The sequence below is a fragment of the Pan paniscus genome, chromosome 1, assembly GCF_029289425.2.
Source record: "Pan paniscus chromosome 1, NHGRI_mPanPan1-v2.0_pri, whole genome shotgun sequence".
NCBI classification, from domain to species: Eukaryota; Metazoa; Chordata; class Mammalia; order Primates; family Hominidae; genus Pan; species Pan paniscus.
Genome location: NC_073249.2, coordinates 37,807,522 through 37,832,163, shown reverse-complemented (window position 1 = coordinate 37,832,163; position 24,642 = coordinate 37,807,522). Strand labels below are relative to the sequence as shown.

Here is a 24,642-nt window from a genome sequence, read left to right as displayed (position 1 = left end):
CTTTCCACTTTAACCTACATATCCTTTCCAAATCTTTTTTTTTACCTCTTCTTTGGAATATCTACTGTATATAGATCAATTCCTTTATCTACTGCCATTTATTGTCAGTTGATTTTTTCAACTGTTGTCTCACAGCCCAAAATACAAGTTCTTTAATGAATTTTTTTATGAAACTACATTTGTGATAGTCCTGAGGCTCATAGAACCACAATAATATACTATTGCGTTAAGAATTTTAGAAGATTTACAGGTGTAAAATATTTAATAAACCTTATTAGTAACTATGCTTATAAATAAAAAAATAGCAAGTGCCAAAAGCAGCAGGTTAACCACAACTATATAATCTATAAGCTTAATGCTTATAATAAAATTCAAAGCCACTGAGTATTTCATATTAGTGAGCCTTTGCAGTGTTACCCTTTCAATTTTTAATTGCAATTTTTGCTTACATTTTCTTCCACACCCATCTTGTAACCTAGTCACTCTGTACACTTGCAACATTTGTGTTAAACTGAAATTTCTCTTTCAATTATCTGAAATCCAACTCTCTGTGTAACTAAGCCTAGTATCGGAGGGGAGGCCATATGCACAAATGAAGTAGATATTAAAATTAGTTTATTTTTCTACTTAACTTTTAATAAATGAGAAGAAACACAGTAGTCTGTCTCATATAGAACATTTATAATACATAACAATCCATAAAGCCTCATGGTGAGGTAGGAACAGCTTTGGAAAATAACACACAGTCATGAAAACATACAAAAAGTTAGGTAAAATGTTGCAGCACTAAAGATATTTTATCTGCATCTGTATTTAATGAGATGATAACTGCATTTAACTGGGCCACATCTGGCCCAAAGGACAGGCAACAGAAGACACAAAACAACACAACATATAAGTTCCATAATCACAGAATATACTGATACACTTCATTGTGCTGTTTCAAGGCAGAACCATAACATGGCAATTTGTGTCTTTTTATATATATATATAACCACATATTAATTGTATGTTACATTCCCTCCAGCATCTTTTTGCCAAAGACACTGGACCATAAAATTTTTGGTTTAAAAGTTTAAATTGAATAACATACAAAAGGCTCTTGTGCCAGTGAAAATGACTGCTAAATATTCCAGAGCTTGTTAGTAAAACAAAATAGCATTACCACATAGTATCGGTAGAGCTACATCAAAATAGTGCTATTATAATCCCAATTTCAGAGACGTGAAACACTGTATGACACAGTTTCAATTTTAAAAATGACAAACAAAAAACCCCTACACCTTCCCAAGAGTTTTAACACTGTTTATGACTTAACTGAAACTCAGTATTAAAATAAATATTTTTATAATGTAGAATTACTCTCCATATTTGTGTGAACATCTTAAGACAGCAGGTTAATGACATTTTTATCATTCAAATGATATCTGCTTATACACAGTAAAAATCTTCAACTCAACACCAGTTAACAACGAAATACTTCACATTAGGTTCCATAGGTCTTTTCCCTCAAAACTGTCAAAAATTCAAAATTAACTTAAGGATGTTAATAAGACACAAACGGTTAACACAGCCTTCTACCTACTGTGATTTTCCAAGGTGCATTTGATGGACATTTTTCCTATTCAAGTTACATACCTTAGTTATTCAACATACTGTTCTCTAAAATGTTAAAACACATACAGCAAAGTTTTTGAGGATTCTGTTTTTTAGCTTTTAGTCCATAGTTTTACAATGCAGACATCCTTCAGAAAAAACTAAGCAATCATAAAAGCTAGAAGGTGACAATGGAGAATTAAATCTCTCATCACTAAGGCTGCATTTGGCTTGGAAAAATTTCTTGGTTTTAATTCAGGCACATGCAGCACCTCCTTTTCACTAAACTGAGACAACAGACAAGTTTCTAAACACATATTCTACACTGATCTTGCTCAAATATAAAAGAGCCAGCAGGAGAGATGCAACTCCTAAAACTGATGCAGTGTTATAAAATAGCATATTTAAATATTGGGTTTAAGTCTCCTAATAATTCAGAGTATTTCCCTCATTTTCTTTCAGAAAGGAATAAGCTATTTTGAGAAAGACACTTAAATCCTACAATATTTAAATACAAAAGCATGTCTTTTTTTTAAAGATAATGCTAATATAGCTACAATGGGTTAGAAAGTGCATTGTAAAGAAATAAATAATTCTCCGCTAAAACTCAAAAGGTGAGTCAGTGCCCACTGTTTCTGCCGACAGTCATTTGAAAAAAGAAAATCCTATGGTACCACCATTATATATAAGCTACTTAAAAATTATGAAAAGTGAAATAACTCAAACCTAAAGGCTGTTATCTTCAAAGCACTTTTGAAAAACAAACAAACATAGCCCTTGTCCTATGCTTATATACCATTTTTTAAAATCCTCATTCAGTTGATGTCTTGTACTTAGGTGTCATGCCATCTTTAAGACACAGACCTCAAGTAGAGCATTTGTAAAGAAAACCTCATTGAATGTAATATACTTTATCAGTTATCTTTGTATCATTGCTGAAATGTTTATGTAACAAATTGATATCTGAATAAAATGTTCTGTAAAGTATTAAATCAGGAATGTACATGATACAGTACAATTCACAGCTTTCTCTTCTTGTTCGCCCAGATGAGATCCCTCAATTTCATGTTTAAAAAAAACCACCCAAACCTTTTCGCAAAATTCATGGTAACTATCAGTTTGGGAATTGAATTACACAATATCAGATAAGAATATTAAAAGATCAAGATGTACTGCAAACTGGCAGGTTATGGTTTTGGCCCATTATAGTAAATGTGAACTTACAAACTGTGTTCCTAAAATTACCATATTTTCACTGGAAAAAATCAGCTGTTCTTAAATAGGCCCATCGCCAGCAACAGGCTTACACTAGGAAAAACACACACCACAAAAGATCATCCCTTTAAAAAGTAACTGTCAAATCCTAACACTTTTTCCTCTTACAACCCATTAAACAATGAACTATTTTAAATCCCAAAACGTAGCCATCCCAAAAGTAGTCAGCTATAAAAGTAGTCAGAATACCTTGTTTCTAGAAAAATAGAGCTATACATAACTGATGCTAATATTAATCCTTTCAAGGACAAAAATCTAATTTTGTCACAAAGCATACCCTCTATCAAGAAAAATATAACTTAAACACCCTTAAATATTTGTGTTGGATTTGAAATCTATAGCAATAATGAAATAGCCACAATTTTCTGTGTAGATATTGTGGCATCTTGCAAAATAAGCCACTATTGGAAGATCTGAGTATGTGAAGACAGGATGACTTACAAAATCTTAATTAATTTTGCTTTAATTATTAATTTTGCTTTCTAAGAATTTAATATCCAAACTGCATTAACCTTCTGGTTTTCTTTCCTCTCAAGTCAGTGACTCTTAGAAAGCACAAACATTGCTGGTTGTGCTCAAAAAGCTCCATTTAAATCCATTCATGATTGGTTATCATGAAATGACCTTGAAAATTTTTTTTCAAACACCCGGTTTAAAAGATTACATTAATCGTTTGCATTTAGCATGTAATTATTAGGTGTCAACATCCTTAAAAATACTTATATATTTTGTAAGTAAACTTGCAGCTCAATGTTTTTATACCAATCTTTCAAACAAAGTAATGCTGGTGAACATGTCCAAGTTTCAGATTAACTTTGGTAGAATAAAAAGTTGAAATTCTCAAAATAATTTAGAAATGTAGTCTCAATATTATCATACAATAACCTAAATATTTAGTTTGGTAAACTTTCTTCCTTGCTCTTACTACCCCATTTGTCCTATTGTGTGTAAACTGTAGTTCAATTTGTTAATTATCTTACTGTTTAATAGCCAGCAATACAGAATACAGGATAGTAACTGATCTTATTTCCTACTAATAGCCATGAGTCACTCTTAAAATATGCTGCCATTATGCTATGTAATGATCTCAAAGGGCAATATCACCTAAAATGTCAAAGGAAACAAACTGTTGATGATTTTAAAGTTCTATCAATTATAATTCTAATAAAGTGTAACACTGGGGGAAAAGAAAAGCAGAGAAATTCCAGTAACAATTTTATTTATCCCCCTAATTTTTATCATGGGAAAAATCCAGAAATCAAATGTCATTATGTTATATAAGGTTTAACTTACTTTAAACAAAAATGTAACATAGTGTTAAAACTGGCTTTCCAAAACAGTCACAGCATAGCTGTACTCTGTACTAATAATCACAAAATTGTAATATAGAACTCTGTTATGCAGTCCCATTATGTTCTTACAAAAATAGAATTAAACTGTGTGACCAGACAAGGACTTCAATTACACTACTTGGCAAACTTAGAATTTCAGTGGAGTCTTTTTCCTCTTGCAGTTTAAAGCAAAAGTCAAATATCACATCTTTTTCAAGACTCACAAAGATGATTCAGGTTGTTTGTTTGGCATGTTTTTAATCTCTATCACAACAGCAGGGATGTTTTCAGCTTTAGTCCTCCTGGGCTTCTTCTCTAGATTGTTACTAAGTTCTAAACAAGAAATGCTAACTGTTGGGGTCTTTTCTGCATCCTTTCCAGAAGGGGCTTGTGGTAGTGTCCCACAACATTGCTTCAAAGCACACTGAGTTCTGCAGGCAAGTTCACACGGAACTACACTTGATTTAGAACCTACACTAGCAAATTCAGGCTGAATGGTAGTAGCGTGAATTCCGTGATTATGAAAAACGTCTTTAATGGTTTTAGCCACCTCCATGTATGATGTTGGATCTTCACATTTTATGTGAGCAGTGGCAATGATTCTGCTTCCAGCAAGTTGCCAAACATGTAATTCATGAACTTCCTCAACTCCTTCAACATTTCGAAGTTCTTTTATCAAATTTCTGATATCAATTTGTTTAGGAACAGTTTGTAGAAGAATAAGAGCAGATTCCTTAAGTAATGGATAGGTTGTGTAAAGAAGTATACAAACCATTACAACACAAAGAGTTGGATCTAAATATAGCACCCAGCAAGGACCAGCCTCATAAACTGATGCATGAGTACTATTAATTATTTCTACAAATGCTTTGCAGGGGTCAGGGGAACATGGATTCACACAAAAATCCCCTTCAGAACAACCTTTCCAAGAAAAGTAAAAGACTAAGGCATTTACTACTACAATCACTGAACCCAAGGCATCTCCAAGGACATGCAGAAAAACTCCACGCATGTTAAGTTGTCCAGCCCTGTCTTCTTCCAGTTCCATATGGTCAGGTTCTCTGACAAGATTTCCATTCACTTGTACTTCCACTGTATCACCACTTCTGGGGTTTTCTGGGTCTACAAAGAAATAAAAATTTTATATCAAATACATTTAAAGTGTTTATATAAACATCCTTGTCTAATTCTTTTTAAGTGGTGATGAAGGTGAAAATTTTTTCACAAAGTACAATTAAAAAAATGTGCTCAGAGCAATTTAATATAAATTGACATTCTGGGAACGAGCCAGGACATAATAGCCAGGGCTAAATTAAGTCATTGTGATACTGCTTCTTCACCCTCCTAACCACTCTCCTGCCTCCTCCTCTCCAAAATAGTGTATCTTTTCTATGGGGGTGGAGTCCTGCAACCATTCTGCTATACTTTATGGTATATACAAAGGAAAACATAAAATTGAATGCTAACACCAAAATTAAATGCAGCTAGGAATAAGTCTACTAATACAAAATACCTGATTTGACACTCGGGCACTCTCTAGTCACTCTTTGTCACTGAGGCCAATTGCTTGAGAATAAAACCAATTTTAACTTTTAAACTTTTATTATGAATATAAAAGTTTCTTGGTAGGGGGGTTTAAAAACTGACAAATCAAAAATAAAAATCAATAATCACAGAGATTATTAGAAAAATTGAAACTAAATGACTACCTGCCCTACTAACTTTTAAATCAAAAGTATTGATCTTTTCAAAAAGTATTGATCAAAAGTAATCAAAAAGATCAAAAGTATTGATCTTTTGAAATTACACACCAGAGAAACTTAATTTTCTTTGGAATAACACCTTGCCGAGTGGAGTGAGAGGAAAACCAATTACTTATTAAACCTTTCCAATGTACAACTTGAATTTCACTAACTTCATATTCTGCACTCGAAAAGGAAAATTACGTAGCATAATTTATAATGATACAAGGTAAATAAACGTAAGTGAAGGAAATAAGACCAAATTGTTAAGCACCATTGAGCTTGGGTAGTAGGACACTGGTTGAGTCATTTCCATCTCCTTTCTTTCAACATTTATTTTCAAATTTCCTTCAAGAGCACTTAATGTTAAATATAAAAAGCATCCACTAAAAATATAAGATGAATAAATTACCATCACTTTTAGTTCAGTACGATTATGAAAAGTCCTGGGAAAATGTTAAACATGCCCAGACAGGTCCTAAATCTATGATTTCCAGGATTAGGGATCAATTAGCTGAAGCATACACTGCTGTTCATAAAAGAAACCTTTAACCAGGGTTTACACGCTCTGAATGCACATTATGAAACGGAGTTCAATGGGCATAAGAACTACTTTGGCAGAGCAAGGTTTCCAGCACCCAACTACTGGGGACGAATTGGGGATTCTCTCCGTTTCCCAAGAGGGCCAAGGAATTGAATTGGGAAGCATTTCTGACGCTGTTATAACCATAACCAGACAAGTCTCCAGCAAAGTTGCTGCAGCCTGTAAAGACAGCCAAGTGCGGGTGTGGACTGCAGCGGGATGATGGTCACCTCCTGACCCTTTTTCTTAGGGTCTGACCCACAGCCCCCACCTACAAATACGCCAGACGCGTCGCCGGCTCCTTGCACCCGGCTGAGGGGGTTCTGATTTCCTGGAGCAGCAGCGGGGCGTGTGCAGGACGGGGAGGGAGCAGGCAGGGGCGGCGCGGCGCAGGCCCGCTCGGGCAGCAGGGGGCGTGCGGGCCACCCCGCCGAAGGCCAGGCGAGGCTCTGGGCTCCCCAAACCCAACCACCTGCGGCAGCGACTTTCCCGGCTCACCTGCGGGGTCCAGTTTCAGCCCGTTGGAGTTGCTGGTATTGGCCACCAGGGTGTTGGTCTCCTCCTGGTCGGGACCCTGCTCGCCCGGGGCCACGTTGATGTCGCTGCTCCCGGGGCGGGTGCTCTTAACGCGAGGCCCCTTGGGGAGGCCGTGGCCGTGACCCCCGTGCGAGTGGCCGTGGCCGGAGTCCTGGCTGAAGCCGCTGTGATGGTGGAAGAGGCAGAGCCCCAGCACGTTGACCAGCAGCCCGGCCACGCCGACCCCAAGGACCACCAGCGGCTGCTGCATCTCGTGCGGCTCGATGAAGCGCTCGATGGCCTCCAGCAGGATGGCGAAACAGAGGCCAGTCAGGAAGATGGCGTTCACCAGAGCCCCCATTACCTCGGCTCGGATCCAGCCGAACGTGTTCTTCTGGGTGGCGTGGGTCCGCCGGGCGAAGCGCTCGGCCACCAGCGCCACCACCAGCGCCAGCACGTCCGACAGCATGTGGAAGGAGTCGGAGAGCATCGCCAGCGACGAGGTCACCCGGCTCACCACCACCTCCAGCACCATGAACATGAAGGTCAGCGCCAGCATGCACAGCAGCCGGCCCCGGTTCCGACCCCAACACCCCATGGCTGCGGGGCCCGCCGAGCCCGGCCCGGAGACTGGTGCGGCGGCGGCGTTGGCGGGACGCGGAGGGTCGGCGACCGCGACACGGAGGAGCGCCCGAGTCGGGCCGTTCGGGAAACCGCTGAGGGGCCCCCGCGGCCGCACGGGGACAAGCCCGGGTCAAGCCGCCGAGCCCCGCGCCTGTGGGCGTCCTCCGCCAGCCGGCGGCGCCGCGCCGCGCAGCTCCTCAGGCGTCCGTCCTCAGAGCCGGCGCCGAGGCCCGGCTCAGCCTCAGCAGCCCCCACACCCAGGCGGCGGCGGTGGCGGGGAGCTGGGCTCCCGGAGCCGGGGTACCAAGAGCCGCAGCCGGAGCAGGAGCAGGAGGGCGGCGGGCGAGGGCGGCAGGCGAGGGCGACTGGCAGCTTCGCGCCGAGAAAGCTCCGAGCATCTGAGGGCTCTGCTTGCTGGTCTCCTCTGCGGCGGCTGGACTGAGGAGCGGATGGCTGAGGAGCTAGAGAGGCGGCGGCCACGGCAGCTGCACTCGGCCCGGTCTCGGGCGCCTTCTTCGCCCCCCCGCCTTTGCAGACGGTTTACAAAAAAACTTTGCTTTGCACTCGGAACCCCCGTTTTCACACGGACCCGAGCGTGACAAGGCCTTGCCGCCCCGCCCACCAGGCCCGGCACGCTTCCCCATTGGTCAGGACCCCCTCACGACAGCCTCGGCGTCCCGCCCAGCCACGCTCACTATTGGATGGAGCCTCGGAGGGGCGGGAAGGGGGCGGGGTCGCGGCTCCAACAGATGGGGGCGGGGCCTTTTCCTCCCGGAGCCGGGCGTGGGCCGGGGGGCCGTGGCCGGGTGCAGCGGCGGGCGAATTGGGGGCGCGGGCCGCGTGCAGCGGGAGGGGGAGGGGCTGGCCCGGTCCCCTCGGGTGTGGCGGAGTCCTGGCTTCCGCGCTGCGGACCATCGCAACTCCCAGCACACCTGCGGGGGCCGGGCTGCAAACAGACTTTGATCCTCCGAGCCCAGTCCACGTGGGGGCGGGCCGCGCGGCGGCTGTGTGACAGCTCGGCGGCGGGGGAGGGGCCGGAGGGGAGCCCCTGAGCGCGGGGCCCTCGAGTACTCGGTCCTGGCGGAGGAGGCCGACAGACGCATAAACAAGTGCGACTGTAACTTGGGACTCTGCTGGACGCCGAGCTGAGGAGTTAGTCCTCCCGAAGGTCTGCTAGGGGCGTGGACCGAATCTTTGTACATGTCTTGGGAAAGCCAGTTTCTCCTATCACCATCAACCCCTGGAGACCTTGTGTGAACTCAGGTGTCTGTCACTGATTATCTAAGGACAGTTTAGGGTACAGACTTCAGGCAGGAGAAACCTGGGCTCTGCTCCTTGCCTTGTCAATAGCCAGCTGTGTGGCTTTGAGCAAGTCACCTAATCTCTCTAGACCTGTTTCCCCATCTATAAAGGATTGGACAAATGCTACTCTGAAGATCCCCGTCTGATTCCAAAATTCTAAGGCTCTATGATTTAACATTTATTTATAGACTACACACGGTGGAATCTTGTGCTGGTTGCTATGGGGAGGGGGAGGGGCAGTAAGAATACAAAAGAACGAGTTTCTGTCCAGGTGGAGGTAAAATATAAACACGACATTTTAAAATTACGATGGAATACTCTTGATAAATTGTGCTATTTTAGACTGAATACATAAGCACTGTGTTGTGGGTGGAGATGAGTTGATCTGGAAAGGAACAGCTTGCCCATCTAAGGTGGGGTGGTGGCTGGAATCAGAGTGGCTTAAGCTGGACCCGAAAGGCCTCACCACAGCCCCTGCGCAGCAGAAGGACCTCCCCACCCACTGCCCTAGATTGCTACTGGACAAATGCAGTGCCAGCTATTGCCTGGAGATGTGTATACAAGGCTTGTTTGGAGCTGTTATTTTGCATTGTTTTGGTATTCTTGTAATTCCTATGAAATTTTTTTCACTTGTATGTGGTGTGTTTCTAGTCTCCCCATCCAGACTGGAGAGCTGGATCCTCACCTTCTGTTTCTGTTTTGCTGGAAAATAAAGAATGGAGGAAAATTTTCAAGATATTATAAAGGAAAAAATGATAGAATTTGATGATTAATTGGGTATTGGGAAGGAGGAAGCTAGGTAGGAGAACAAAGATAGTTATAATGTTTCTAACCTGACAAGGAAAATACTGCCTTAAACAGGTGAGGAAGTTGGGAAGGGAGGCCAAGAAGCTGATTTTTAGGAGAAAATATGAACTCCATTTTTCATGTGCTTAATTTGAAGTGAAGTCTGGGTTTGGGCAGTGCTAAAGGGTGGATTAATGGGTTTAGGACTTCCATAACTTCCTCTCCTTTGATATGGATGAGTGACATTTTTCTGATCATATGTAAACACAGCTTCAAACATCCTATCAACTAGCCCCTCATATACAGAAATTCGGGAGCCACTTATGGGTCAAGATATCCTCATGGAAATGGCCTAGAGGCAGTTTGAAGACCATTTTGCTTTCTACTAAGGGCTGCTGTGCCTCGCTTTATTTAAAAAATACATTCCTCCAAGTGTGAAGATTTGATACCCAAAGAAGAACCAATAAGAAGATGTAAAAGTCAGTGATGCTTTGCAAACACAATAGCAATCCTTCAGTAACTAAACAGACTAAATTGGGAGATTTTTAGACCCATATAAAAACAGGTTCAACTCATAGCCGCTTCTGAAAACCTACTTTGTGCCTGCATTTCAGCCATTTCCCAGACAATGTGCTTTATTCCCTCCTGGTGGGTGGTTGGGGGCGGGACAGAGGGGGCAGGGAGTACATTTTCCAGGTTGTAGAGAAGTTATAATCATGTTCTCTGGAGAGAGTAATATTTACCACACAGCAGAACACTTCAGTCAGACTTTGTTTCCCTCTAACATTGTGTAGGCAAAAGACTTTGGTACCTCAACTCGAGTTTTTTCCCTTTTCATCTGGTTGTCCTAGTAGAGTGTCAACACAGGCAGGAATAGATTAAAATGAAGGGACACTATACTATTATTCACCAACACCCTTGGAGGCTGTGGCCCTGGGTTGAGTAAGACGGCTTGGCTTTCTCTTCTTAATGTTTGAGAAATCTCCTGATAACTTGCTTAGTATCCAAACTGACTAAACCCAGCATACTTTAAAGATGAGAGAATAATGCTCTTTTTGGAAAAGAGACTGCCAATTTGAATGAAAGTCAAGGGCTTCAGACAAACTGCAATCTCAAAGCCCTCTGGACCTCTCCTTGCTTTTAGTGAAAGTTTAAAATGATCTTGTAAGATTCTCGTAAAAACTGCTAAACACAAACATACTTCTGAATTTTGGTAATCAAAAATCATGAGTGTATAAAGCTGTACCTTGCTTGGAAAGATAAAACAACAAAACCCTGTGAAAACCACATTATATTTGACTTTGGCTGACAGTAAATCACTTCTAATGTTCAATCTTAAAACTGATGGGGAAATCTCTCAAAACATAAATGAATAATTATTACAAATATGAAGTGAAATCTCTACCAACAACATGAAGGCCAAGGTTTGATTTTTCAGCTGCTCTCAAAGGAACAGGCAGTGGAACAAAGAATAAACAACTGACAATGCAGCAATAAAGCCCAGAAATAGCACTAAAGTCTCAGAGGTGTGAGGGAAACCATATGAAAGAAATGGTCAGAGCAGGAAACCCACGTAGCAGCAAAGGGGAAACAGGAACAGTGCAGAGAGTGAAACTGTACAGTAAGAGGCTGGGAACAGTCACTGAATTTTTATATTTGTTAATTTAAAGAATAGGCCGGGCACAGTGGCTCACACCTGTAATCCCAGCACTTTGGGAGGCCTAGACTCGTGGATCACCTGAGGTCAGGAGTTCAAGACCAGCCTGGCCAACATGGTGAAACCCCATTTCTACTAAAAATACAAAAATTAGCCAGGCATGGTGGTTCATGCCTGTAAAACCAGCTACTCGGGAGGCTGAGGCAGGAGAATCGCTTGAACCAGGGAGGCAGAGGTTGCAGTGAGCTGAGATAGCACCATTGCACTCCAGCCTGGGCGACAAGAGCAAAACTCCATCTCAAAAAAAAAATATATAATAAAATAAAATAAAATAAAGAATAGCAGATGAGGGCTAGCAGCAAAAGGAACTTATTTTTCTTGGAGGCTGGAAACTGGGTCTAAGTTCTCCAGTTATGCCTGGAAATTCAATCTAGAAATAAAGGCACTGCTATCTATACAGAAACACTCATTAAAAGCATCTGTGAATTTCTTGGGTGCAGTGCTATATAATGTTAATACCAGAAATTGTTGAAGGCTCAGGTAGTCAGTGTTAAGACTTTAGACTGAATGCCCATTCTTTCTTTAGCCCTTCTACTCTTGGGGCTGGAGATGGTAATTAAAGCACAATGTACAGAAAATTTGAAAAAAAGAATTTAAAAGTATGTTTTTATGACTCTCTCCATTACTCATCCCTAAACATGCCGGCCAGTAGAGCATTTTGAAAGGATCACACACCTAATGAGTTTTAGGATGACAGTTCAGGGACTGGCCCTTAAAAGTTACTGTGTGATGTTGGAGAAGTTACTAAACCTCTCTGGGCCTCACTTTCCACATCTTCTCAGTGAGGGGGTGTACATGATAGCTTCTTAACTGGAGTTAAAAGGTGAGTACAGGAGATGGAGCTGCCTAGTGCATATTCTCAGACAGGGCCTTTCAGGCCTCCTGTACTTGGGGTCACCAAGAATCCAGAGCTGAGTTCTCAACTTGCAAATTCAGAAACCACTTTTGAATTATTTCACCTAGGCGAACTCATTCATATGGACACAAAAAGGACTCATTTGCCAGCTGGACTTCCAGTTTGTTCACTTTCTCTGTCTCGGGTTAAAGCTCATTGCACAGGTCCTTCCTCCTTCCCTCTTGGTAGGCAGGACCTCATGGAAGGAAGGTTGCATGAGGACGGAACTAGGCTGCAGGAGCTGGAACTTCTGTGGAAGGGAGCATTTCCAGGCTCTCTTCTAGACTGTAAAATTATCTTGCCTTTCTCCAAACAGCCACTCTGCCCTCCCGTTCCTGAGTTGTACTCCATTTTACTGCCAGAGTGATCTTTTTGAAATCCAGATCTAGTCCTTGCAAAATACACATCCTCCACCACCCCCACGCCATCACGGCTGAGATCTTGCAGTGGCCTCCCAGTGCTAGGAGAAGGAGAACCAAACTTGGGTGCACACGGCCGGACCAGATCTGATCTGCCTCTGGCTGCCGTCCCCAGCCTCATGATGTCGCTCCACCAGATAAAGAGGGGACTGGCCTTTCTGACCACCATGAATCTACACACTCCCTCCTGCCAGAAGGCCTGTGCACACAGTGTTCTCACCCCGGGACACTCTTTCCTCCCTTCGTCCCCACGTTAATTCTTGCTCGTTCTTCAGCTCTCAGCTCAAGGGTCACTTCCTCAGGAAGTCTTCCCTGATTCCCCTGACCAGGTCAGATCGTTCTAGAACAAGTTCTCTCAGTTCATTGCCCGGCTCTTTTGTGGCATTTAGCAAAGATGCAATTTTACATTAAACCAAATATTTGATTGGATTGTAAGCTCTGTGAGGGCAGGGACAGTGTGTACATTTGCTCACCGTTATGTCCTTAGCCAGCTTGGCACATGGAGGGTACTCAGTAAATATTTGTTGAATGAATGAATGTTGATGAATTTACTTTTCCCAACTTAGTATTTCTTTTTTTTTTTCAGTGGAGACAGGGGTTTTGCCATTTTGGCCGGGCTGGTCTTGAACTCCTGACCTCAGGAGATCTACCCGCCTTGGCCTCCCAAAGTGCTGGGATTACAGGTGTGAGTCACTGCTCCCGCCAACTTGGTATTTCATGCATTCATTCCACAGGCCCTTAGTGAAACTCCATGATCTCCTATCTATACTAGAACACCAGAAACAGAGGCTCTGTTTCCTCTGGACAGTGTAGAAAACATCATGGCACATTCTTTAGTTAATTAGCTCACTTTTTCTTTACTTCAAGCAGACTACCGCCCTCTGTTGTGATATTATCTCACACAACATGCAATTATTGGATGAAACTGGGACTCACCCTTGAAATCTGCCATGATAACATTCCAGGTTCCCATACAGTTTTCAGAACACTTACCTGAGCTTCCTGATGATACAGATTATGGACTGACACCCCAAGAAGTTAAGGAATTTGCTCAAGACCCTACAGCTTGTGAATACAAGGCCCTAACTGCACCTGCAACTTTCTTGTGGTTGTTGAGGCAGAGCCTCTCTCTGTTGCCCAGGCTGGAGTGCAGTGGTGCCATCTCGGCTGTCTGCAACCTTCGCCTCCTGGGTTCAAGAGATTCTCCTGCCTCAGCCTCCCAAGTAGTTGGGATTACAGGCACCCGCCACCACGCCAGGCTAATTTTTTATATTTTTAGTACAGACGGGGTTTCACCATGTTGGCCAGGCTGGTCTTGAACTCCTGACCTCAGGTGATCCACCCGCCTCGGCCTCCCAAAGTCCTGGGATTACAGGCATGAGCCACCACGTCCAGCCAACATTTTTATTTTTAACTTCATACCCAAATTTGGGGGGAACAAACCCAGTCAGAGGCTCGAGACCTCATGTGCACCAACTACTACAAGTTCTACCGTTCACCTCAGTTCTAAAAGTTTCTGCTTCTATGATTTTCTTATTTGTAATTACTATAAGGACCAAGGGGAGGTGGCCTACTTGTGAGTGACACCTCTTTAACAGGTCACTCCAAGTTCTGATTCTCTAGTGATGTGTTCCAAAATTGGGTCCCATTCACACATAGTTCTGTAGGAAGAATTAGTTAATTTTTCTGCCTCCCACTTTTATCTATTTTTTACTTTCAATTCTTTAATAACCTGAATATCCTTCAAAGGGCTAGTGTTAGTAAAAATACTGTCCCCTCAGTCTGTGAGTTCAGTGCTTCTGGTACTTGAATGTGCACACAAATCACCTGGGAACTCATGAAAATGCAGATTCTGATTCAGTAGGCCAGCAGTGGGACCTGAGATTGCATTTCTAACAAGCTCCTAGGCGATGCCTGTGTAGATGGCCCCCAGAACACATTTTGAGTACCCAGGCATTATAAGCCCATACTTTTTAACTCTGGAGAGAGGATATTATCTGGAGTTCATATAAAAAATATTTTTTAAAAGTATCCCCACACTTATGAATTTATTAATTTTACTTTTTTTTTTTTTTTTTGAGATGGAGTCTCACTTTATCGCCCAGGCTAGAGTGCAGTGGTGCGATCTCAGCTCACCACAACCTCCACCTCCCAGGTTAAAGCCATTCTCCTGCCTCAGCCTCCCAAGTAGCTGGAATTACAGGCGTGTGCCACCACACTCGGCTAATTTTTGTATTTTGAGTAGAGATAGGGTTTCGCCATGTTGGCCAGGTGGGTCTTGAACTCGTGACCTCAAGTGATCTGCCAGCCTCAGCCTTCCAAAGTGCTGGGATTACAGGCGTGAGCCACCGCACCTGGCCTAATTTTACTTTTTATTTTTTATTAATCTGTCATCATTTGAATTTTATTTTCAAATGAACAGACATCTTTTCTATATTAATTTTTTTTGAAACTGAGTCTCGCTCTGTCACCCAGGCTGGAGTGCAGTGGTGCCATCTCGGCTCACTGCAACCTCTGCCTCCCAGGTTCAAGCGATTCTCCTGCCTCAGCCTCCTGAGTAGCTGGGATTATAGGCTCACACCACCACCCCCGGCTAATTTTTGTAACTTCTATATTAAATTTTTTAATTTAATTTTTAAATGAAATCAAATGTCTTATTCTTGTGGGAAAGCACTTTTTAAAAAACAGTCAAATTCCAGGTGCAAATAAGCATTTCAGGTTTTGCTTATACTGTGTTACAGAAAAATAATTATGGTTTTTGACAACATTTTGTTACTCTGACTAGCATTAATGGCTCCTGAAGCCTGACTAGTAACTAAGGACCCAGAGTACTGCTGGGGGTCTCTCACGCTCAAACCTTCCATTATTCAACAGGAAATGTCTTTCACATCAGGTGTTACTGAATGAATCCTCAAAGGTAGCCTAAAAGACTAAAAATGAATAAGCATGTTTAATATTCAGCTTGTGGCAGGAGCAGCACCAGCAGTAGTCACCAAGAAGTGTAGGTAGGAAGTGAGAATAGAGACACTTCTTTCTGCCTGTCTGCTGATTCTGGAGGAAGAGAGCAAAGATCTAACATCATCGTAGTTGTCTCTACAGCCCGTTCCCTGGGAATACTTGATAGAGACTTCACTTACGCTTTATGTTGGCTTCGAGGGTTACTCCATCATAAAGTCAGAGTTGATATTATCAAGAGAGATATTATCCTCAAAGTGTCTTTACCTTAGAAGCAACCACAATCAAAACAATAAGGAATTGTGTTTCTAGGCGCTGTCCATGCAAGTGTCTCCAAATTTTGAGTGCAATCCTTTAATGGAAAAACCAGTGCCTGCTAAACTGGAGCAAATGGAGATTGTCTTATCTCTCAGTTGCCCCCTGGTTTGCAACATAGGAAGATGGAAGAGATAAATCTAATGGAAAAAAAGAGTCTGCCTCCACACATTGGGATGAAAAGAGGGACAAGCTATGAAGTATTCCTTTCTCTTTCTGTAGCCAGACCTCTGTGGTCCAGGCCTGCATCATCATTCTCAGCAATTATGTGAGCATTTCCTAATAAGGTTTCTGTTCCCCCTTTCTTCTTCTATTTTACACAGTCCTTTCCAATTAATATTCTCATGAATCAATATTCACGTGCTGCTCTTGCTCAAGAACTCCCAGTACCTGCCCATTACCTGAAGAATGAAGTACAATATTTTATTCAGGTATTTAAAATATTCCACATGTGACCTTAACTTGTCTATCCAAAGTCATCTCTCATGACCGCTCAATACAAGCTCTCCATTCAAGTCCAATTATCCTCAGTGATGGTTCCAATTTACCCACTGGCTCTGTGTCTTCGTTTTCTCAATGGGGACGAAATTCATAACCTATCTCATTGGCTTGTTATGAGTCAGATGAGTTGATACATATAAGATGCTTAGGACAATGCCTGGCACATGGAAAGGGCTTATAATGGGTTGAATGATAGCCTCCAAAAAGATATGTCTGTGTCCTAATTTCTGAAATTTGTGAATGCTACCTTATTTGGGAAGAGACTTTTGCAGATGTAATTAAGTATCTTGAGATGAAGCACTCATCCTGGATGATCTAGGTGGGCCCTAAATTCAGTGAAAAGTGTCCTCATAAGAGAGTTACAAAGGACAAAGGAGAAGACCATGTAAAGATTGGGGCAGAGATGGCAGTGAGGCAGCCACAAACCAAGGAATGCCACCAGCCAACGGAAGTTGGAAAAGGCAAGAAAGGATTCTCCCATACGCCTCTGGAGGGAGCAGGGCCCAGCCAACACCTTGAATTTAGACTTCTGGCCTCCAGGACTCTGAGACAATAAATTTCTGTTGTTTTAAGTAGTCGATTTTGGAGTAATTTGTTAGAGCCACCACAGGAAACTAATACGGTTTCATAGCTAATAAATATTTAATAGCTAAATTTTAGCCGTTCTTATTAAAGAACGCTGAACATATATCTTCCTTCTCCCCACAGCATTTTTATCTAATTGTTCTCCTTAAGTGTTTGCACAGTACTGTGCAGTTTAAAAAGCTGAATAGGCCAGACGCGGTAGCTCACACCTATAATCCCAGCACTTTGGGAGGCTGAGGCGGGCAGATCACATGAGGTCAGGAGTTTGAGACCAGCCTGGCCAACATGGTGAAACCTCGTTTCTACTAAAAGTACAAAAATTAGCTGGGCATGGTGGTGCATATCTGTAATCCCAGCTACTCGGGAGGCTGAGGCAGGAAAATCACTTAAACCTGGAAGGTGGAGGTTGCACTGAGCCGAAATTGTGACACTGCACTCCAGCCTGTGTGACACAGTGAGATTCCGTCTCAAAAAAAAAAAAAAGTTGAATAAATATTTATTGAAAGAATGCTTGAATAAATGAATGAGTAAATGAGTGAATGAATGAAAACCCTACCCCTACCACTTCTCTTGGTGCCACACACCCACAATAGCTTTTCCTGACTGTCGTATTCCATAAAGTATACTTTTCATTTGCTGCCCTGTAATGTATCCCTTTTGTGTGTCTCTCTCCCGGCTCCCCAAAGCTACTTGAGGACAGGGATCATTGCTTTTATCTTTCTGTATCCTCAGGGTCTAGCACATGGTAGTGACTCAAGTCTATGGCAACAATAATAATCTTATTGTCAAAAGTTGTCTACTAATTTGTTACTCATTCCATAGTTTCCTCAAGCCCTAGCTGTGTTGTATCAAAGACAGCAGTTTGTTCCTCGCCTTTCCCATCTGCCAATGAGCCTTCTAGTTCCAGAAGATTTCACATATATATCACAAATGAAAGGTGAGCTTGAACAGGCTAATCCTTCTGCTGGGTAGACTTGTGTTGAAATAATTAGGCTATAGGCCCATGCCTGGAGATCTTTTCCTTACACATATGGAGATGTTGGTTTTCCTGGTGTTTCTCACAGTGGAATTACTCTGTTATTTGTTTACTCATGAGCCTGTTTTCTTTGTGACCCAGGTAACTCTTCATGTTGGTTGGTGAACCCCTGAACTACAGGGAGCCAGCTCTGCTTTGAGCTTCTCCTGTTGAACGACGTTTATTCTCATGGCTCAACGCAGGGCATTTTTCCCCATCTCCAGTCAAGAACGCAGGGTCTTGGGCCAGGCCTGGTGGCTCACACACATAATTTCAGCACTGTTAGAGGTCGAGGCGGGCATATTGCTTGAGCTCAGGAGTTGGAGACCAGCCTGGGCAACATGGTAAAACCCCCTGTGGTCCCAGCAACTTGGGAGGCTGAGGTGGGAGGATCGCTTGAGCCAGGGAGGCAGAGGCTGCAGCGAGCTGAGATCATGCCACTGCACTTCAGCCTGGGCGACAAAGCAAAACCCTGACTGAACAACAACAGCAAATGCTAAAGAACTCAGGGTCTGACCACCACTCAGTAATGTGATATCAGACTGGCCAAAAAAAAACCCCAAACTTATTTGGACATATTCTCAAACTTAGAATAAGTTTCAAGAAGCATCCCTTTTAGATTAAAGGAGGAAAAAGGGATAAGATAAACATATACCCTTTACCTACTTTTACCTATTGTTAGCATTTTACCCCATTTGCTTTAGCGATTTTTGCATTCTCTTTCTCTCTCTTTTGAACCATATGAGGGTAAGTTACATACATCATGATCCTTCACTTCTGAATACCTTAGTGTGCAATTCATAAAAATAGGAATAGGCCAACTCTGGGCACATTGCCTGTGAGTTAGCCCTGTTCCACATGGAGTAGAGAAAAAAATAAAAATAAAAATAGGAATATTCTCTTACATAACCACAGTAAATTTATCAGCCTCACAATTTTACATCGGTACTGCCTATATTCCAATGTTGTCAGTTGATCTAATGGTGTATTTTATAGCATTATCCTCTTCTCCCCACTCCTGTGCAGCACTGAGTCTAGGGTCAGGCTTACATTTAGTTGTCTTATCCCTTCTTATCCCTTTTACCTCCTTTAATCTGGAACATTTCCTTAGCCTTTCTTTGTCTTTTTTTTGAGACAGAGTCTTGCTGTGTTGCTCAGGCTGGAGTGCAGTTGCACAATCCTGGTTCACTGCAACTTCCTCCTCCTGGGTTCCAGCGATCCTCAGCCTCCTGAGTAGCTGGGACTACAGTCATGTGCCACCACACCCGGCTAATTTTTGTATTTTTAGTAGAGATGGGGTTTTGCCATGTTGGCCAGGATGGTCATGAACTCCTGGCCTCAAATGATCCATCCACCCGCCTCGGCCTCCCTCCCAAAGTGCTGGGATTACAGGTGTAAGCCCCTACCCCTGGCCCTTTGTCTTTTATGATGTTGATATTTTTTAAGAATACAGTGCCCCTCATCTTTTTTTTTTTTAAATAGAACATTCCTATTTTGTTTGTTATGTACTCTTGGCTAGAATATCGCAAAAATTAACATTGTGTCCTTCTAAGGATATCATACTGGAGGCACACAAGTTTCATTTGCCCCTTACTGGTAAATGTAAATTTGTATCACCCTGTCAAGGTGTTGCCCAGTTTCTCCACTGGGTAATTAATTTTTTTCTCCCTTCAACTAATAAGCAGTCTTTGGGGAGATATTTTAAGACCATGCAAATAGCTTGTTCTTCATTTCCTCCTTTGATTTAGCATCTATTGATAATTCCTGCCTGATCCCATGTTTACTACAATGATTTCCAAAATGATGATGTTCTGGCTCCAGCAGTTCCTCCCCATTTCCTAGCCAACTCTCAATATTCTGCTGTAAGCAAGAGCCCTCCCTTCTCCCCATTTACTTATTTACCTATTATCAGTAAGGACTTACAAATGCCTATTTTTTTAGTGCTTTATAATTCATTACTGACTTAATTTTGGTGCTTAATTTGTCCCAGATTTGCCCAGTGGGAACTTCTTCAAGCTGGCTCTTAGACTAGACAGATATTTAATGGAGGTTTCTTGATTATGATTGGATGATAAAATACAAGATGTTAATAGTTATTCTATGCACTCTAGCATAATAGGTGAGCATGTAGTACAGTGGTTAGGGGTTTGGAATTTAGATAGATCTGAGTTCAATCCTGGCTTTCCTATTTACTGGCAATGTTTTGGGTAGATTACTTATGCTCTCTGTGCCTCAGTTTCCTCACGGCAGTGTGATAATATTAGAACCTACCTCATAGGGTTTTGTTTTGTTTTGTTTTTGAGACAGAGTTTCACTCTTGTTGTCTAGGCTGCAGTGCAATGGTGCAATCTTGGCTCACCGCAACCTCCACCTCCCGGGTTCAAGCGATTCTCCTGCCTCAGCCTCCCAAGTAGCTGGGATTACAGGCATGCGCCATCGTGCCCGGCTAATTTTGTTTTTTTAGTAGAGATGGAGTTTCACCATGTTGGTCAGGCTGGTCTTGAACTGCTGACCTCAGGTGATCTACCTGCCTCGGCCTCCCAAAGTGCTGGCATTACAGGCATGAGCCACCACCATGAGCCCAGCCCCTCATAGGGTTTTTATAAGGATTAGGTGAGATAATGTATGTAAACTGCTTCATAGAGTAACTGACAAATACAAACGTGATAGATGTGGGCAAGGGCCATATTTTATTTCCCCTTATTATAGCTTATGTATGGTATAGGTTGTCTCAATTGCTATTGCTGTTTCCTACAGCCACCATCGAAAGGTCTCCCCAAATTCATATCTACCTGCCCTTTTACAAAACTTTTTTTTTTTTGTAGAGTTGGGGTGGGAGGGGTTTCTCTATGTTGCCCAGGCTGGTCTTGGACTCCTGGGCTCAAACAATCAGCCCAGTCAGGATTACAGGAGTGAGCCACCATGTCTGCCCTACAATCCATTTTAGTTAATTGAATTGTTGAATGTTGTAGGTCTCAAGGGACCCAGAGATAATCTAGCGTCACTGCTCTTTTGTTGGGATGTGGAGTATGACTTGAGAGGTTAAATGGTTTGTTTCAGGTCACCCAGGAAAGGTGAAAGAGCGAGGAGGGGTGCCCGATTTTCCCCTGCACACTTCGCATGCCATACCCTATCTCCACTGCCATCAAGAGCAATATTCATTTGGTTTCTTTTCCCAGTCAAGGGGTATTATTCAGAGCATCAGTGGGAAAGCGTCTCATTTTCTGCATGACTCATCCTCATTCCAAGATTAACATGCTCCACTTTCATTCTTTGCCTCCCACTCAGTTTCACATCCAGCCAGAGCCTTGAGAGCCTCCATGCCCACCCAATCTGCCTCCCGCTCCCACCCTGTTCTGCCTCTTCTCCGGTTCTGCTTTTACCTCCTTGCCCTACACTGTCCCACCACCCTCAGATTCCACCGACCACTTTGGTTGGACTCTGGTTTAAGAAAGGCATGTCTTCCTGAAATACCACTCTGATCTACGTTGAAAATAGCTTAAAGAAATATACTTAAGTGGCAGCAGATATACAGGGACAAGTGTTTGTCCATATACTTCTGACATTCCATTCAGGTCCAAGCATTATAGCAAAAAGCATGCATTTCTGGACATATCTATTTTATTTCAACCTCCTCTAAAAAAAAAACATTAGGGGTTCTTCTGATGTACTGGGATGTTGTTGAACAAAATAAATGTGCCATTGGCTAAGGCTTGTGGGATCTTTTTATTGTGCCAAGACTTTCAACTTCTTACTGTTTTGTTGTTGTTGTTGTTGTTTGAGACAGAGTCTCACTCTATTGCCCACGCTGGAGTGCAGTGGCACAATCTCAGCTCATTGCAACCTCTGCCTCCCAGTTCAAGCATTCTTGTGCCTCAGCCTTCTGAGTAGCTGGGATTACAGGCACCGGTCACTATGCCCGGCTAATTTTTATATTTTTAGTAGAGACAAGATTTCACCATGTTGGCCAGGCTGGTCTCAAACTCCTGACCTCAGGTAATCCGCCCTCCTCGGCCTTCCAAAGTGCTGGGATTACAGGCGTGAGCCACTCGGCCTGTACTGTTTTTTTGAAACACGCTCTGACCTGTATAATTCAATCATGCTTACATCAAAATGCTAGTAAAATACTGAGATATTTACAGATGGAATGATATGATGTCTGGGATTTGCTTCAAAACAATCCAGGAGGTAGGGAAATGTGGGGGATGGTATATATAGATAAAGCAAGATTGGCCATGAATTGATAAAGTGATGAGTGCACGAGGTTTCTGTAACTTTCTGTATGATTGAAATGATCTGTAATAAAAAGTTTTTAAATGCTAGTTTAAATTTTCATAATTATCTTATTCCCTTTTCTTTCTTTTTTTTTTTTTTTTTATTCCGCCTCTCGAAAATGTATCCTGTCTTGAAAGCTAGTTTGGGGCCAGGCACAGTGGCTCACCGCTGTAATCCCAGCACTTCGGGAGGCCAAGGCAGGCAGATCACTTGAGGCCAGGAGTTCGAGACCAGCCTGACCAACATGGTGAAACCCAATGTCTACTAAAAATACAAAAATTAATGGCCGGGCGCGGTGGCTTACACCTGTAATCCCAGCACTTTGGGAAGCCGAGGTGGGTGGATCATGAGGTCAGGGGTTCGAGACCAGCCTGACCAACATGGTGAAACCCCATCTCTACTAAAAATACAAAAATTAGCTGGGCTTGGTGGCAGGTGCCTGTAATCCCAGCTACTCAGGAGGCTGAGGCAGAAGAATTGCTTGAACCTGGGAGGCAGATGTTGCAGTGAGCTGAGATCACGCCACTGCACTCCAGCCTGGGTGACAGAGCAAGACTCCGTCTCAAAAAAAAAAAAAAAAATTACAAAAATTAGCTGGGCGTGGTGGCACATGCCTATAATCCCAGCTCCTCAGGAGGCTTAGGCAGGAGAATCACTTGAACCCAGGAGGCAGAGTTTGTAGTGAGCTGAGATCACACCATTGCACTCCAGCCTGGGCAACATAGTGAGATTCAGTCTCCAAAAAAAAAAAAAAAAAAAAGCCCGTTAGGGTTGTGCACCCTCTACTAAGAGCTGGCTGACTAGTTTAATTCACCAATTGCAGAATTTCTGTTGTATTTAAGGTCTGCTCCATACCACTTGGAATCTAAACATATATTTCTCTGCATCAGCCTCTGGTTGTTTCCTGTGGGTTAGTCTTGTGTCCCCACTACCCTGGACACTTTTTGAGGGCAGAGTTTAAGCCTTATACGTTGGGATAAGTCCTACACTCGCTGGCATCAAGCTGGGCTCAGTAATGCTTCTTAGTTGATGGACATGCTTGTTGGTAGATTAGAAAAGATTGGTTAAAAGTGTTTTGAAGAGTGGTTGATGCAAAGAACAGGCTATAGGTCTCTCTCTCTCTATATATATATGTATATATATACATACGTGTGTGTATATATGTATATATACGTGTGTGTATATATATGTATATATACGTGTGTGTATATATGTGTGTATATACGTGTGTGTATATATGTGTGTATATGTGTGTGTGTGTATATATGTATATATGTGTATATATACATGTATGTATATATGTATATATATGTGTATATATACATATGTGTGTGTGTATATATGTGTGTATAGGTGCATATATATGTATATAATTTTTTTTTTTAGGTGGAGTCTGTCACCCAGGCTGGAGTGCAGTGGTACTATCTCAGCTCACTGCAGTTGTGTCATTTTTTTTTTTTCCTTAAAGCTCTTCGAGGTCAGGCGCAGTGGCTCATGCCTGTAATCCCAGCACTTTGGGAGGCTGAGGCAGGTGGATCATCTGAGGTCAGGAGTTCAAGACCAGCCTGACCAACATGGTGAAACCCCGTGTCTACTAAAAATACAAAAATTAGCTGGCATGGTGGCATGCACCTGCAATCCCAGCTACTCGGGAGGCTGAGATAGGTTACTTGCTTGAACCCAGGAGGCGGAGGTTGCAGTAAGCCAAGATTGTGCCACTGCACTCCAGCCTGGGTGACAGAGTAAGACTCCATCTCAAAAAAAAAAAAAAAAGAAAAAGCTCTTCAGCATACAGTTTGAAATATCTTCTTTTACCTTTAAGGAGAACTGGCTTAAGAGAAATTCTTCTCCCAACTCCCAGCTGAAGCATTTCATATTAGGTAGCAATTTAAGAGTAATTGATGCAAATGCTAGTGGATAGTTTACCCCAAAGGAGACTCAATAAAATAAAACTCTGTATGTGGGAATAATCTTAGAACTCTGTTATCTCCTCCCACTGTACAGTCTAATTGAAGGAGGCAGTAGGGTGGGAAAATATCAAAAAGACAATGTCAGTTGTTAGTTTTCAAAATTTTGCCTGGGGAGCCATGTAAGAACCATTTCATTTTAGGCTTGTCCATACTGGTTTAATGCAGGGTGAGAGTCAAGTTCAAAGGGGATCTCATTTAGCAGTAGTTTGCTTATTAGTTTCCTCATATGCAATGATCTTT

General features: G+C 42.6%; 1 protein-coding gene across 1 annotated transcript; it reads right to left on the bottom strand.

Moving 5' to 3' along the window:
- Positions 1 to 614: 614 nt before the first annotated feature.
- On the bottom strand, positions 615 to 8,285 carry SLC30A1 (solute carrier family 30 member 1). Its single transcript, XM_024925675.4, has 2 exons — positions 7,026 to 8,285; positions 615 to 5,324 (listed from the first exon to the last, which is right to left on the bottom strand). The coding sequence occupies exons 1-2, from the start codon at positions 7,639 to 7,641 to the stop codon at positions 4,423 to 4,425; spliced, it is 1,518 nt and encodes a 505-aa protein (XP_024781443.2). The 5' UTR covers positions 7,642 to 8,285; the 3' UTR covers positions 615 to 4,422.
- Positions 8,286 to 24,642: the final 16,357 nt, after the last annotated feature.